This window comes from Carex rostrata, chromosome 12, assembly GCF_964058835.1.
Source record: "Carex rostrata chromosome 12, lpCarRost1.2, whole genome shotgun sequence".
In the NCBI taxonomy this organism is placed as follows: Eukaryota; Viridiplantae; Streptophyta; class Magnoliopsida; order Poales; family Cyperaceae; genus Carex; species Carex rostrata.
This window is the reverse complement of record NC_135929.1, coordinates 7,100,451-7,117,156: the sequence shown is the minus strand read 5'-3', so window position 1 is coordinate 7,117,156 and position 16,706 is coordinate 7,100,451. Positions and strand designations below refer to the sequence as shown.

At 34.8% G+C, this 16,706-nt stretch overlaps 2 protein-coding genes and 2 long non-coding RNA genes across 6 annotated transcripts in view; 3 read left to right on the top strand and 1 right to left on the bottom strand.

Moving 5' to 3' along the window:
* Positions 1-8,158, top strand: part of LOC144562700 (putative disease resistance protein RGA3) — a 55,210-nt gene extending 47,052 nt beyond the window's left edge. The window contains exon 5 of one of the 2 annotated variants that reach the window (XM_078311936.1): positions 7,846-8,158. The gene's annotated coding sequence lies outside the window, so the exon portion shown is untranslated. Of the gene's footprint in view, positions 1-7,842 lie in introns of both variants that reach the window. The other variant, XM_078311937.1, reaches the window with a different exon arrangement.
* Positions 1,033-6,838, top strand: LOC144562702 (putative disease resistance protein RGA3). Of its 2 annotated transcripts, none has more exons than XM_078311942.1 (3): positions 1,033-1,449; positions 3,821-6,586; positions 6,748-6,838. In XM_078311942.1, the coding sequence occupies exons 1-3, from the start codon at positions 1,084-1,086 to the stop codon at positions 6,817-6,819; spliced, it is 3,204 nt and encodes a 1,067-aa protein (XP_078168068.1). In that variant the 5' UTR covers positions 1,033-1,083; the 3' UTR covers positions 6,820-6,838. The 2 variants fall into 2 exon arrangements, with proteins under 2 accessions (XP_078168068.1, XP_078168069.1); XM_078311943.1 differs by lacking the exon at positions 1,033-1,449 and adding an exon at positions 1,639-2,402.
* Positions 8,159-13,792: 5,634 nt separating the features above from the next.
* On the top strand, positions 13,793-15,009 carry LOC144563704 (uncharacterized). Its single transcript, XR_013514396.1, has 4 exons — positions 13,793-13,994; positions 14,140-14,212; positions 14,364-14,463; positions 14,571-15,009. It is a non-coding gene; the product is annotated as an uncharacterized LOC144563704 (long non-coding RNA).
* Positions 15,010-15,104: 95 nt separating this feature from the next.
* On the bottom strand, positions 15,105-16,038 carry LOC144562574 (uncharacterized). The gene is made up of 2 exons (XR_013514154.1): positions 15,867-16,038; positions 15,105-15,530 (listed from the first exon to the last, which is right to left on the bottom strand). It is a non-coding gene; the product is annotated as an uncharacterized LOC144562574 (long non-coding RNA).
* Positions 16,039-16,706: the final 668 nt, after the last annotated feature.

Below are 16,706 nucleotides of genomic sequence, written 5' to 3'. Positions count from 1 at the left end.
CAACTGTTAGAATTTTGAAAAAAAAAATATTGATCCGTATTACGGACCAATCCGTGCTATACTAACTCATTTTGGATTATCAGTATAATTAATATCAAAAGATATTATTTGCAACGAAAAATATTGCAGACGGAATTTTATATTTTTTATTATTTTTTAAGATAAGTAAAAAATTCACATGATCTAAAAATTCTGAACCATCCAAAAACAGTAATTTTCCACTTATCTTAAAAAATAGTAAAAAAAATAAAAAAAATTAGTTTGCAACTACATATTCATATGGATATCATGTTGAACACTTCAGATCAACTATTAGGATTTTGAAAACGAAAATATTAATCCGTATTCAGAATCAATCCGTGCTATACATAGTACCATATACTTTTTTTTGGATTGTCAGTATAATTAATGAGTAGAACTAGGGTGCTCTTAAGCTCACCAAAGTTTTGGTGAGCTTAACTCTAAAACTCATCAAATCGATTTCAAATGACGAATCCGAACCGTTGAAACCTGCCTACCTTACGTGTGATGCATCTACATGTGAAACTTTTAAACATTTGAATTAATTTAGTATAAAGTCAAGCGGTCAAAAAACGTTCAAAAATGAATGCACTAAAATTAATTTATTAACCTTCTAATTTTGACCGCTTGACTTTATACTAAATTAATTTGAATATTTAAAAGTTTCACATGTAGATGCATCACACGTAAGGTAGGCGGGTTTCAATGGTTCGGATTCGTCATTTGAAATCGATTTGATAAGTTTTAGAGTTAAGCTTACCAAAACTTTGATGAGCTTAAGAGCACCCTAGTTCTACTCATAATTAATATCAAAAGAAATGATATGCCGTGTGAGACGATTAATTAATTACTTGTTGACTCTTTATCTGTGACTGTTGAGTACCAGACCTGGAGATTGACAGCTGAACAACGACTCATTACATCCACACAACAGCATACAGAGAGAGAGACAGACAGACAGACAGAGAAGGGGAAAAGAGACGGCCGTAGTTCACACGTTTTAACTTTTAACTATTCGTTGTTTCATTGAGAGAAAGAGAAGAGCCCAAGAGTCACTAATTAATGACAGGCATTATTGCGAGCGGCATCAAATGGACAGCTGAGAAGCTGTCTTCTCTGCTTACCTCGGCAGCCTATGCTGCACAAGAAACATATGAAACTCAAAATGCATCTGTGTTGGAGGATCTGAGGAAGCTGGAGAGAACGATGAGGCGGATCCAATCCATCATCATGGATGCCGGTGAAAGGGATGTTGAAGAACATGCCGAGAAGCTTCGGCTCAAGGAGTTGAAGGAGGTTGCTTATGATGCTGAGGATGTGGTGGGTGACTATGAGTATGATGTGCTTCATGCGAAGATTCAAGTGCGGAACAGGATGCTGCTCGGCATCGATGGTAGCAGCGGGCAAAAGCGCAAGCGTCAAGGGGAGGTAACATTTAAGTTAAAAAAAAAAAAAAAAACAATGGAAAATGTTTGCAAAGTACTTAATGTTGTTCTCCTTTTATTTGATGAGAAATTTAGATATATACTCATCATAACTTCTTGAATTAGATATTTTCTCATCAAAACTTCAAAATTAGTTATTTTCCTATCTAAATACATTATTCAATTAAATCAATTAAAAACACTAATTAATAGTAATAGAGAAATAAAAGGGCAATTATACCCTTACATTAAAAACACATCATGTATGTTTGATCTTATATGGTCTTTATTCTTGACCTGTATCGAATTTGCAATATAAAATTATTGGTCCTCTATCGAATTTGCAACAAATTTGTTACATTAGATTTTTTTTGTAGTATCATTACTTTTTCTTGTGTCCTTGGTGTTGAGAAGCATTCGAGCACCTGCAGAGATACTGAGAAATTACATGATCCTCGAGGTTACTGGTGTTCCAAAAATATTTAAGAAAAACGCAAAATGCTGAAATGAATCTGAGAAATTACAATGACAGAGACAGTTAGCATGCACCGTAAAGGTTTTGTTTATTGTGCAATTGAAGGTGCTGGTTTTTTTCTCCCTCCATACGTTCTATTTTGTTAACTACACATATCCATGCACTTCAAGTGTTCGTAGAAATGCCTAGCTGAAGAAATTGGTCAATTTCCATGCTTTCCTTCTATTGAATCTCTCCCAGATAGGGTTGTCCCAACAAGCCAAGGATGTCATCCAGTGGCGGTGGAGCAAGACAGGTAGTTTAAGGTGAAATCGGCGTACACGGCTATAAAAGATGGACCAAATACTAACATCTACTGTCAACAAAATATGGGCACTCAATGCGCCGCCACGAATGAAGGTGCTTGGCTGGTTGTTGTTATGGGGAAATAACTAATTTTGAAGTTTTGATGGGAAAATATCTAATTGAAGAAGTTATAATGGGTATATATCTAAATTTCTCTTATTTGGTTAAGAAAATAGTAGGCTTTTCGCCTTCTTAAAAAAAAATCACATATAATGATTTGGTAAGTTTTTCAATTATTGCTACACGATATATATATAAATAATCCTTTTAATGAACTACTTCAAAAAAATTAGAAAAGGGATGTGCGCACTCTTAGGTGGAACATTCGCTTTAATTGTTTTAGAATTAAAATTGTAGGAAGTGAAGGAAGGTAAATGAACAAATTTCCTGTCTATTTGGTTATAATTTATTTTGAATTCTAACTTACGTACGGTAGACCTCATTTAATTAACAACAATATGTTTTAATTACTGTTACTAATGGTTTTTCGGGAGTCCGAATCTACTGTCGGAATTACAGGATTCTGAAATTCCGATATCAACCGTTCAAATTTTTTTGTGCGCAGATCTCGAAAACATTCTCGGAAAAGGTAAATTTTCATCCACGCATTTCGAGAATGACCAACGGTTGAGATCGGAATTATAAGGTCCTGTAATTACCCGAGTATTACAGCAAATTTATTTTTGTTTTTTCGGTAATAACCATATCTCGGAAATAACTATCTCCATAGTTTACCTTCATTAATAGTCATTTTTTATCCTTATCTTGTTGCTTTTAAAATGCAACAATAGTCTAAATCTGAACTAGGCAATGGTTACACTATTTCTCATGAATAAAGTAACTCTTGGAAGGTAGTACACCTATATATTATTATTAGCCCCCAATTATTTTTTTCCTCTCTTATGGTAGACCCCAATTTAAGAAAGGAGTATCTCCGACTTAAATTGCACCAATATTAGTTTAAAAGACTGGACTGGGTAAGCTTTCATTGTCTCAAGAATAAAGTAATTCTTAGAACATAGTACACATGCAGCTATATATTATTATTTGTATATTTCTCTTTCATTCGGTGATCAAACCATAATAATATATATCATCAATAGTGATGACATCAACATAGAACAGCAAACGGTGAAGGAATTTCAAAAAAACAATTGGGCCAATTTGGCTGAATTTGGAAAAAGAAATTCAATAGTGACATGTTATGATATAATTAATGAGATCAATATATACATATATAGGCGGACCTAGTTCAAAGAAATGGGAGTCAACTAACTACAATTTTTTTTTTTTTTTTTGTATTTACCTATGACTTTTAATATAATTTAGAATAAAATGTTATGGTATAGCAAATTTAACAGACATTCTTCATAGAAAAATTTTATATGATTGATCTCCATTGTGTGTTTGACCCTCATAGTTCGAAAGTCTGGCTCCGCCCCTGAATATATATACTGGCCAGATCATCTCAACTCATTAATCACAAAATTAATTTTCTCAACATATTGATATAAACTAAGTCCTCCAAAATAAAAATAGAACCTTTTATATACAGGTATTAGATCTGGACTCGATTGCTGTTACTGTTCCTGTATCTGATGAGATAGCTGGTAGAGTAAAGGATATTACAAAGAGATTTGAGGAGACCACTCAGGTTTGGGATACCCTCAAGTGGGATTATGCTCTAAATCCGATGCGTCAAGGTCTCAACATGCCGACAAAGAGACTGAGACGGCAACCTAGTAGCTCTCTAGTTCAGGAGGCTACTATTTATGGCAGAGAGGAAGACAAGGAGAACATAATCAAACAATTAATATTTAACCGGGATGGAGGTAGCAGGGAGGGTAAATTGAAGGTACACACAATAGTTGGGATGGGTGGTATCGGTAAGACTACGCTTGCGCAACTGGTCTACAATGATGCAAGGGTGCGGGAACGTTTCGAATTGAAGGGATGGGTTTGTGTGTCTGATGATTTTGATGTTGTTACCCTGACTAGAAAAATAATCACATCTTTCACCAAGAAGAATTGTGATTTCAGTGAATTGGATGATGTTCAATCAAATTTACAAGAGGAGGTTATAGGAAAGAGTTTTATTCTTGTATTGGATGATGTTTGGAATGAGGAGCAGAGTCTATGGGATTCTCTGCTGCTTCCTTTACAATTTTCAAGATCAGGCACAATTTTAGTAACCAGTCGTAGTGCCGTTGTTGCTAAAGTTGTGCAAATGAGGCCACCTTATACTCTGGATTATCTCAACTTTGAAGCTTGTTGTTCGTTATTCAAGCAATTGGTTTTTTGTTTCCGAGAAAGAGATATAGATGGCCCCATGATGCAAGTTGCTGAAAGGATAGTTGCAAAGTGCAATGGATTACCTTTGGCCGTCAAAGCAATTGGAAGTGTTTGTCGAATTGAATATGATGTGAACTGTTGGATGGATATATTAGAAAGCAAGGAATTAAAACCTAACATTCGAGATGGTGATTGTTTTCTCATTCTAAAATTAAGCTACGACCGCATGCCGCCACCTCTGAAACAGTGCTTTGCATTTTTATCCTTGTTTCCCAAAGATCATGTGTTTCATGCTGACAAGATTATAAAGTTGTGGATGTCGGTGGGGCTTATCAATGGTTCTAACAGAAAAATGTTAGAAGATATTGGCAGAGAATATATAAATCATTTATTAGAGAGATCAATGATTCAACGAATAGAAAATCGGGATGTTGAACCTGAACAATTCTTTGCTATGCATGATCTTTTGCATGACTTAGCGGAGCTTGTTTCTGATAACGAAGTTGCGAGAAGGAAGCTGGAAATGACTGAAACCCGAATAGCAAAGAAATTTGATCTGTCAGATGCCTGTACAGTTCGATACCTATCAATAGTTCCGAGTCAGGAGGATCCCGACTCCATTAAGCTGAACAAAACACTCATGGATATAGTACAACATTTTAAAGGATCGAGAATCATGCGACTGGTGCAAGTTTTGACATGGGAGAATCATGCAAATGTTCGAGTCGAGATTCCCATAAACATGTTAGAAAGCTGGAAGCACATACGAGCCTTAGATTTCAGCCATGCTGTAATAACTACCTTGCCTGAATCAATTGGGAACTTAAAACTGTTACGCTACCTCAATGTCTCCGGCACTGAACTAGAATTTCTTCCCAATTCAACTTTCAGTCTCTATAATCTACAAACCCTAGAATTCGATCATTGCCCCCTTAAGAAGCTACCAAATGGCATTGGGCAGCTAGTTAACCTCCGGCACCTCAATAATGACTCCGAGTATCCATGTTGTTTACCATATGGGATCGGGCAGTTAACAAACCTACAATCTTTGAAGGCTTTTGTAATCGGGAAAGATAGTTCAGAATGCAATATTGGTGAACTTAAAAATCTGGCATTTCTCAGTGGAAGCTTAAGCATTTTTGGTCTCAATAATGTGAGTGATATAGAAGATGCTAAGGAGGTTAAATTGCACAAAAAGGGTTACATAGAGCAGTTAATATTAAATTTTAGATGTAACTCTGAATTTGATATCGATGACCAAGAACCCATCGGAATAAGTAGGGAGTTTTCTGAGACATTACTTGAAATACTCGAGCCAAACAAAAACCTTACTGAATTACAAATATTCAATTATAAAGGCATAAGGTTTCCACGCTGGGTTAGTGACAAATCTTTCTGTAAATTGGTTAAGGTAAAGCTCGCTGCGTTTCGCTGTGAATTGCTTCCTCCACTCGGTCAATTGCCGTCACTAAAGTATCTACAAATTCATTGGGCGTACAACGTTCACCAAATTGGACATGAATTTTTCGGCGCTGATACCATATCTGAGGGATCCCAGTCCCTTGAAATAATGGATATAGAAAATATGCCCATATCTACAGACCCCCAATTTGTTGCCCTTCCCTCTACTCACGTTACAACTCTGACGACGTTGGTTTTAATGGATTGCATTAAATTGAGCAGAATTCTCACTCTTCCTTCACTCTCGCACTTGGGGATATTCGGGAAATTTCATGAAATGATTTTGCTGAATTCTCACTTACCAAAGCTTAAAACCATAGTTGTTTCATGGTCACATGAGGTAACCAAGCTGGATTTTAACAACCAAAATGTTCGTTTACTTGAGGCGCTAAATATCTACGGATGTGCATGTCTAGAATCCATTGATGGGCTTGGTAAGCTGACCTCTCTAAAGCAACTCACCATAACTATGTGTCCTCAGCTTAAAATCAATCCAGAGGAAGACTTTCCACCATCTCTTGATCGCTACGAACTCCGTGGCTGTCATGATATAGATTATATGAGTAAGGTATACAATGAACTATATAATTATATATTAGCACTGAATGTTGTTAAGTTGTTAACACTTTTTATTTTTAAACTTAACTTACGAGGCTACAAGCCTACAACTCTTTATTTTATTTTTCCTTTTAATATTTATTTTTGTTACCATTTAAAATTGCTTATCAGAATTATCGACCGGGTAATGAACTCGCTGATGATGATCTTGGTGTGCGGATTAACATGATGTCACTTAATTAACAAGGCATCTCCCTTAAGGCCATGCTCCATAAACAGGCGTGTAACAAAAAGGGAAGTGGGAAGGAAGAAAACACTCGGCAAGTTCACATCCTCCACACCTTGATTTGGAGATGAATAAATTTGCTAATTTTCCATTTGCAGCTCATCCTCTCTTCCTCCTGCTTCCCTCCGCTCCCTCTCAATTCTTTTGGTTCTGGAGCAAATAACCGCCTCCGGTCAGCCACGGTAATGCTCCTGTTTCTTCCCCTCCCCTCCCTTTCCTTTGATGTCACCATACTCGAGCAGACCCTTAGGAGAAAGGGTGGAGTTTTTGTCCAAAGGGCTTTGGACAAAATCTCATCCAAAGTCAGTTGTAAACCGTCCGATCTGCGTTAAAATTTACACTGATGGTTTAGATTTACAGAGTCATTTAAAGTTATTAAGTTTTAAATATGTTGGTACGAATCTTAAAGCAAATAAAACGGTAAGGATCAGATTTGGATAAGATTCTGTCCAAAGCCCTTTGGACAAAATCTAATTCCCAGGAGAAAAACAGTACTATTTTTATGTTAATAGGGAAGTAGTAAATTTAATCAATCTTACCGAGGTTTTTTATATGTGTTCTATTAATTTAACGTCACATATCTAGGTATGCAAAATTTTCAGATATGCTGGAGAAGAAGCAATTTCCGCAGAAGGCACTAAACTAATTGCTTCAGACATGTGAAGTGCAGGTAATTATGGTGAATTTTAATCATTAATTAAAGCTAAATTGACATTATGCCGCATAGGCTAGTTGCACCAATGATTACAATAGAAGACATGCCCTGCATTGATAATCTAAAACACATTATTAAATTATATACTTCATTAATATTCTATGTCAGATTCAGAAACTTTTCAAAACAGGATTTCCGTACCAAACTTAAAATTTGATTGTAACTAATTGGTAAGTAGTAATGTTTATGATATATATGTGCTTTCTGATCTAAATTTTCGTTGTATGGTAGCACTAATTCTGACACTTTTTCAGCAGACATGGAGAAGCAAAAACTTGTTGGTTTTCATTCAAAATAGCCCTTTTTACTTGATATATTGCGACAACAGCCTATCTACCTTTAAAAGGCTGAAAAACAACTAGAGACAGAAAGAGGTTGGTGCGGAGATGCAATCTATGACGTTCGTTGGCACCTAGATCCGCGCGAGATCATATAGTCCAGTTCTCGACCCTTTTTAGCTTTTTTTTTTTTCTCGGAAACGCGCGTTGTATGACCAAATATGTAACGAGCTGTCATCGCTTTAAGACCGGGTTAAAACTTAAAAGTGTTGCTTCTTTCAATGTTCATAGCATTTACGATCATGTGTATAGGACTACAGGAGATTGGTGGAAAAAGACAGAAAAGTGTGTGGCGGGGCTTTTATTTTCGCCCACTCACTCGTTGACACATTTCAGTTAGTGGATAAGAAATTTTTTATCCATAAAAATTATAAAATTCGTACTACAGAAATAGAAGTGTCTCATTTTTATCCATTGATTTTTTTTTTAAATGCACAGAGAATTTACCGGAAAAAAAAATTATAGATCCATAAAAGGATTCATTTTTTGTGATACAAAATCCTCTGTATCTACGGATACAGAAGGTTTGGTGCCGCAGAAAATCAATTATAAAATTAATGGATTATGAAAAGTGATTTTGATTCATAAAGGGATTTATTTTCTGTGGCACAAAAATCTTTGTATCGGTAAAAAATCAACGATTGTAAAGGGTTCTATGTCGCAGAAAATCAATTTCTTTATGAATCAGAATCATTGAGTCTGATTCATAAATTTTTCTTTCCCTCTCTGCAGCAGTTCAAAAAAAAATTAATTGATCGAACTCAATAAATCCGATCTTACTATATTTAATAGAAAGAAGACACTCTTTCTATTTCTATAGATCCGAATTTTATAATTTATATGAATAAAAGCTTTCCTACTGGACCACTGGATGGATTGTACACCGAACACCGCACTATTTATTTATTGGCACTAGACGAACGAACGAATCTTTGACGTTCGATTTGGACAGTTGTTTTCTTTATTGGTCTTTTTTTTTTTAAGAGTTCCTCTGTTGCGCTGGTTGCATTCCAGTGGAGCAACAGGTTGAGTTACTGGGAAACAATTCGAATGCAGCAACTGGCTAATATCATTTCCGCTAATCTTGGATGTCTGAGCCAGGTCGCACTCCCCATAGGCCCGGTGCTGCATGGAAGCGTATCCTCTGCAGAGCCAATCGCTGCGGAGTTTTTAATTTGATCTGTTTGTTTCGAATTGGACGGATCAGATCAGATCTTACAAAATTTGATAATTTTTTCCAATTCGGATAAGATTTGATCTGATCCGTCCGATCCGAAACTAACAGACCAGATTAAACCGCAGCGATTGGCTCCGGAGAGGATACCTTCCGGTGCTGCATTGCATGGTCCAATTAAATTAAACATGTCTTTTTTGGATTTTTTTTTTTTTTTTCAAACATGTGTCTTCTTCAATTTAAACTAATGGCCTAAATTTACCTAAATTTTAAATCTCATATAAATTGTCCGATTTTGTTACGTGTAATAAACAATGAAGCATCGATACATTCATATTTTTTTTCATTTTTTTTTTTAAATCTTCAAACTATAAGATGGCAGGATTCAAAAAGTGTTCGAGAATAGTCCACATCTGGTATGCCTATTTTCCCAATAAAGAAAATTGAGATGGTAATAAAAAGAATAACATACAAAACTAATATTGTAGCATATAACAGAATAACATACTATGTACATATTGGCCCGTGCTACGGACACAAATTTTCAGTTTGAAAATCCTAACAATCAATCCAAACCATTCAACATGGTCTCCATTTAAATATGTACTTGTAAACTAAATATTACATTTTTTTGCTATTGTTTTAGATGGGTAAAAAATCACTTGATCTGAAAATTCTGGACCATCAAAAATAAATGTGCTTATAACATCTTAACTACCATCTTACAATCACTCAAATTACAGTATTTGAAATGTTTCTCTACACACTAGCAATGCTTGGTCCCTTGTTATCCTTACAGCATATGAGCCATAATTTTCCTCTCTGATCTTCATAGCTAGCAGGTGTGGTAACATCATTTTTCTTCTGAATATGTACTCATTTCTTTGTGACAGCTAGGGGTGGCAACAAACCGAACCGAACCGAACTTATCTTAGGTTTGAGTTTGGTTTGAATTAATTTCGAACCGAACCTGGTTTGATTCGTTTCGAACCGAACTCATTTCGAACCGAACCCATTTCGAACTACACATTTTTCGAATCGAACCCGAATCGAATCACGAACAAAATTATTTTTTAGCAGTCCTAGTTATACCAGTAGTTTATACATTAATTTTTTCTCGTGGGACAATTCGCATGGCTTCCTTTTACCGGTATGAACTATGAAATAAGTGTTTTTAAGTTGAAAAATTGTTCATGAAAAAATACATCAAAGACGGCTTTCCTGGTATGAACTATGAGAGACGACCGAAGAGAGAGGAGAGACAGTCATCTAGGTCGGAGAGAGGAGTGATAGCCAGAGAGTGAGTTAGGGAGAGGTGGAGAAAGAACTAGGTTATTGAGATTTGAGAGCGAGGGAGTGTCGGCTAAGTTAAATTATGACTTTCTATCTTGAATTTTAATTTCATCAGGTAAATGGACGGCCGATGTTATTATGAGATTCGAACCATAAAAATGATCGAACCCATTTCGATCGAACCAGGCTAGGTTTGGGTTTGGTTTGAATTAATTCCGAACCGAACCTGGTTTGGTTCGTTTCAATTCGAACCCATTTCGAATCGAATTAAACTCGAATCAAACCCGAATCAAACCCGAATCGAATCACGAACCTCGAATTTTTTTGCCAGCCCTAGTGACAGCCATAAGGCACGTAACCCGTATCCTCTTAGTCTCTGGCATCGAACGCTTATAACCCATCCAGGATCGTTCCACCAATTATAGTAAAAAAAAATGTTTAGCTGGTGATAATCAGCCAACAATATTATGAAAATATATGTCTTAAAAAATCATTATAGTGAGGGTTTAAAACAAATTGCAAATGATGGTACATTAATTGCAATTTCAATTACAGCTACAGAGACGTGAAATAATTATTAATTTAACAAATTCTTTAGAAGCGACACATCATCATTTGTAATTATTTTCAAGTGTTATTTTTAAAATTACAAAAGAATAACTCCAATAGAGAAACATCGCATTTGACTAAAAAAAAGATCCATAACATGGCAGAACTAACTGGGCGTCTTCTTTTGTCCGGCCCGTTGGGCCTAGTTGAGAGAAAGGTAATAATTAGCATTGTGACACAACATAATACTACGTACGTACTGGAAACCAAAACAATTATGTACATAAAAGAAAAAGGTAATAATTAGTATTGAGAAATTACAAAGAAAATAAAATATACAACCCACATAAATAGAACAAGAAATGCAGAAAATTAATGTTAACGACCAAAAGCAATGCTTTCCTCGTAGGGGTGAAAACGGAGCGGATTCGAAGCGGATAATGGTCATACCATATCTGTATTTGTCTTTCAGCGAGCGGATATGAATACGGATACAGATAGTAAGCGGATATCAAAATTCAAAACTAAATCCGTCTTAAATGAATACGGATACAAAGCAGGTAATCTACGAATACGGATTCGAATATGAATGTCAAACGAATAATTATCGAATAATTAAGTCACATAAACTTTAAGATATGAAATATAAAAATAAATGAATATAATTTTACGTCACTTCTTTTTGCACGATTCTATGGACGAATTATTACATTAAATCATACAGTTAAAACACAAAAAGGCCCAACAAAGAGATATATTCATATATAGCAACATTAATATGTATAGAGTTAGTGTTGGTCCAAAAGATGAGTTGGTTCAAACAATTGTTGATGTCCGGATTTTAAGATCCTTAGTCCCACAAGAAAGGTTGATTACAAAAATTGTTACTGGTTAAGCTGTTGTCCTTGTCAAAAATTTCCCTTTTTTATTATTAATAGAAAAATAAAAATAAGAATATCAATAATAGAGAATGATTAAACGCACAGATATGGAAAACCTTGATCTGAAAATATATCAAAAATAATAATAAAAACTATGAAAAACTTTATTTTGAAAAATTAAAAGAATTCCAAAAAAAAATGTAAAATTTGGTTTTCAAACACATATATTATTATTGAAAATAATAGAGTAGAACTAGGGTGCTCTTAAGCTCACCAAAGTTTTGGTGAGCTTATTACTGGAGAATAAGTGATATATGGTGATTGTGGAATTTACGTTTATGTAATAAGTGATATATGGTGATTGTGGAATATATATGAATATAAATATGACTTCTACTTTTTCTTTAAAGAAATAATAGAAATTCGCACAATTTTTTTGTCTTTAAAAAGTCCCAGCAAAAATATGAAAAAAACATGGGAAATAATTATGCACTATCCGACCAGGATCAGATGATTTTCAATAATTGTAAAAGGGGGGTTATAATCGGCAACACAAAATGAACAATCTTATCCACAGAAGAAAAATTTGCAGCAAAATGATCAGATACGAATTAGACAATAATAAAATTATATATGTATTTTTATTATTTATCTGATATGTATCAGTATATTAAACTGATACAAACATAGTTACATATATATTTTAAATACCTAATTTTCATTTGTAAAACTAACATACTATCCAATAAATTATTATTCTATTAGAAAACAAAAATAATGTAACATTCTGAAAATTTAAGTAATTATTATTTGTTTACAAGATATTTTTATAATATATAAAGATTTTAATTTTTGTTACAAGCAGAATGAAATAATAAAATTACCATTTATGTTTTATTCTTAAAAACTTAGATTTGCGCTACAAGTTTTTATGTTTACTTTATTCCTTTAATTATAAATCTAATCAAGCTTATTTCTAAATTATATAAAAAAAAATTAAAAATTTATGAGACGCCTCTCATGCTCCCCAAAATCCCGCCCCCTCCCTGACCGACCTTCTAAACCTTCTGTATATATTAAATACGCTGCCGTATAGATCATTGTGAATCATAACATAACCGTCTCTTTTTAATTATTCTTTGCCGCAAATTACACTCCCATCTATTCTGACTTACATCACCAGATTCAAATGATTTGATTAAACTCATATGAATTCGCTCTCCTCTTTTATGTTTGGATCCAACCCTCTCTATTTTTGATAAATAGAGATATATATATATAGAAGAAATATTTTGTTGATGTTTTGATATCAAATATTATTGAATGCCCGATTCGAATCCGATTACGTTGCAGTGATTTTGAACCGTTGTTGCAAACCGAATGAAATTATGAATATCTCGCTAATAGGTAATCAGACTTCTCTATAACTGTGTTTTCGTTTTGTATGGTTGATTTGAATATTGGTATTGCATCTCTCCTCCTTATTAAGGAGCTTAATGTCTAGATCCTGCAAGGGTCTTGATTTATTGTGCACCGCACACCCTTTTTTCTGCTGAAGGCGGGATTCGAACCCAGTTGGGTTCTGTTGGTGCCAAAATTCTTACCACTACACTAGAGTTCACATGTGTTATCTTGTAGATAAATATAGTATTTAACTATTTTTCTCTACAAATTTGATTTGATTTAAATTATAATTATATAAATATCACATATAAAATAATATATATATATATATATATATATATATATATATATATATATATATATATATATATATATATATATATATAGAGTAATGCTATCCTACTTCACGAATTAAACCGCCTGTTTTAATTCACGTTTCTGACCCTTTGATCTGCTTCAAAAGTAGTGCTGATCGGATCTAAAAACAGCGAAACTGGACGTCTCCTGTTAAGCCCCTTTACATATCCTCATCTAATTATTAGAAATGGAGATCTCCAATTAAACCCCAGGCCTCCCGATCCCTCTCCTTCCCTCTCACGCGAAAAAGAAAAGAGGGCGATCAGCGCCTCTCTAAACCCTAGACGCGACCTCTCCTTCTCTTTCTCCTGGCGAACTCCTGGCAAAAACCTAAGGCAAGAGAGAACTCCTGGCGAAAACCTCTCTAAACGCTAAAGTAAGGAATTCACCATTTATACTCTCCGCAGCTCTCTCTGCTCAGGTAAGGAGCTTCCTCTCGTGCCGAAATCGACTCTCCCAGTCCGAGATTTTCATCCCCCGTACCAGCCCTCTCGTACCAGAAACTGTACCAGCCGGTATACAACCGACAAGCATTCACGAAATAATCTTTTTTTTTTTCCTTGTAGGCATGAAGTGGATTATACAAACATTCACGAAATAATCTTTTCTACAACCGACAAACCAAAGCTTATTACTCAGGTTTAGTCATGATTATTTTCATTCTTTTATTCTACTAATTTTTTTATTAAGTGGACAAATATTGAGGAAAGAAATGCAAATTGAGAAATAGGAAGAGAAAATTAATACTTCTGCCCATTGTAACTGAAATTTTCTATATATTTTCTTTCAGGTCGACAATCCAAAATTCAAGCAGACCACAGCTAAATGTGTCGCTAATAACAGAAAGATTGGCTTCAAAGGAGGCACAGGAGGAAATTTTAGCTTGCGAGGTGCCAATTTTGACATTCTGAACCTTTGTTATTTCATTTTAGCTTCCAAGGAACACAGCTAAAGGTGTCGCTAATTTGAAATTGCTTTCTTTGTTAACTTATTGTAGCATTTGGCAATTGATGAATTGTTACATGAAACAAGTAAGGTTGGGGCTGCTCAGCTGAGTTGTGTATGATGAGATAAGGCCGACGAAAGAAGAACACAAAAGAGACAGCCAAGATAGCGTCTCTACTAGTTTGGCCGAAAAATGGATTCACGCCGGCTATTTAAAATATAAAGCTGATTTTGACTTGCATTCTACTATAATTAGGAATGTTGCATTAGCACCTAAGCGGGCTCGACAGAAGCAGAAATGATTTTGGTGGAAAATGGGTTGAAGTATTTGAAGAATTAGATTGTTTAATGTTGTATGAATCATTTACATTGTTTTAGTCAAGTTGGTTTATATATAGATAAATTAGTTTTGTCATGACTGTTGATGCTTGCTAATGTAATTAGTGATGGTTAAACACTTTCTATTAAATTAATCTAAACTTGTTCTAACATATGGCGTAGGGTGTGACAGGCTCACCCAGCCCTTCCCGTGAGCAGAAATTTTCAGAATAACGAAAACACCTATATAAACACTGAACAGCAAATATCAACCAAAAATCAAATTTCATATTGCAAACAAAATTATCAAAAAATTGTAAGCTCTACAAAAAAATAAGGCATGGTAACACATGCTTATAAACAGAGTGATAAGACTAGCAGTTAGATTTTGCTTTGGATCTTGTTCACAGCTTCACAAAAAAATAGCGGTGCATGTCTTCCTTGGCTAATGTAGTTAGCCGTCACTTCTCCAGATCTTGACATTCATGCTCGAGTAGCTTTATGTAGTTAGCCGTCACTTCTGCTAATTCAGCCCACAGCCAAACTGTACAAAAATATTAATCTGGTGATTTATTTATTTTTAAAAGAACTGAAATAAAATTACCTTTCCAGAGTTGTTGTAATCAGGAAATTTGGCTAAGGCAATAACTTGAGTGTTCGGCAAAATTTCTGAGAGAACTGAAGTGCAATAGACCTGTACAGAAAAAAAATCTTCTAGTTATAATAACACAAAGGTTTCAACACCAAGTACTACACAGTTAAGTAGTTGATGACTAGTACCAGTACGTTAATATCTGTACCAGCCAACATATCTTTTATGGAAATCGTGAATTTTTTGGATATACTTTTCCTTATTTTATGACAGCATTCCGTAAGGCCTATCAAATTAACACAAAGAAAACGAAAGAAAAGTTAAATATCTAATTTCAACAAAATTCAACTAGTGCTAATGAACAACCAATTTCAACAAAATTCAGCAAACCAATTTCAACAAAATTTCAGGAAATCTAATAAATCTAACAAAACTAACCTGAGCGACTTTAGCGTTTAGAGAGGTTTTCGCCAGGAGTTCTCTCTTGCCTTAGGTTTTTGCCAGGAGTTCGCCAGGAGAAAGAGAAGGAGAGGTCGCGTCTAGGGTTTAGAGAGGCGCTGATCGCCCTCTTTTCTTTTTCGCGTGAGAGGGAAGGAGAGGGATCGGGAGGCCTGGGGTTTAATTGGAGATCTCCATTTCTAATAATTAGATGAGGATATGTAAAGGGGCTTAACAGGAGACGTCCAGTTTCGCTGTTTTTAGATCCGATCAGCACTACTTTTGAAGCAAATCAAAGGGTCAGAAACGTGAATTAAAACAGGCGGTTTAATTCGTGAAGTAGGATAGCATTACTCTATATATATATATATATATTAATAGCCGTATCGTATCCTTCATTTTTGAAAATTGCCGTATCGCCGTATCCGTATCCGTATCCATATCGTATCGTATCAGTATTATTATTGCTTTGAGATTTGTGCAGCACGTATTTGAATAGTTGATTTTCAAAAAGGTCACGCAAATAATGAAATAATGAAACGCTTGATCTTCTTCATTTTATAATATTTTATAATGAAATAATATGTTTCCGTTGCAACGCACGGGTACAATGCTAGTATTGAATTATGATGGCACATTTAACGGGATAGCGGGTCTAAGGTTGAAATTTAATATGTGATTGTAGCCTCCCACTGTTGGATGAATTTTCCATTGAGTTGGCGGCCTTCCAATGTTGGATAGATTTCCCATTGGATTAGTGGATTAAAGGAATTGTGTTATGAGAATGTGGGAATCGCCTGTGATAGGGATTACACATGTGTGAATGTGATGTGACTGGTG

Bases quoted from the DNA above. Each gene is read 5' to 3' on its own strand.
- LOC144562702 (XM_078311942.1), top strand. From the start codon at position 1,084: ATGACAGGCATTATTGCGAGCGGCATCAAATGGACAGCTGAGAAGCTG. The intron at 1,450-3,820 runs GTAACATTTAAG...TTTTATATACAG, and splicing joins AGCGCAAGCGTCAAGGGGAG to GTATTAGATCTGGACTCGAT. The intron at 6,587-6,747 runs GTATACAATGAA...ATTGCTTATCAG, and splicing joins ATATAGATTATATGAGTAAG to AATTATCGACCGGGTAATGA.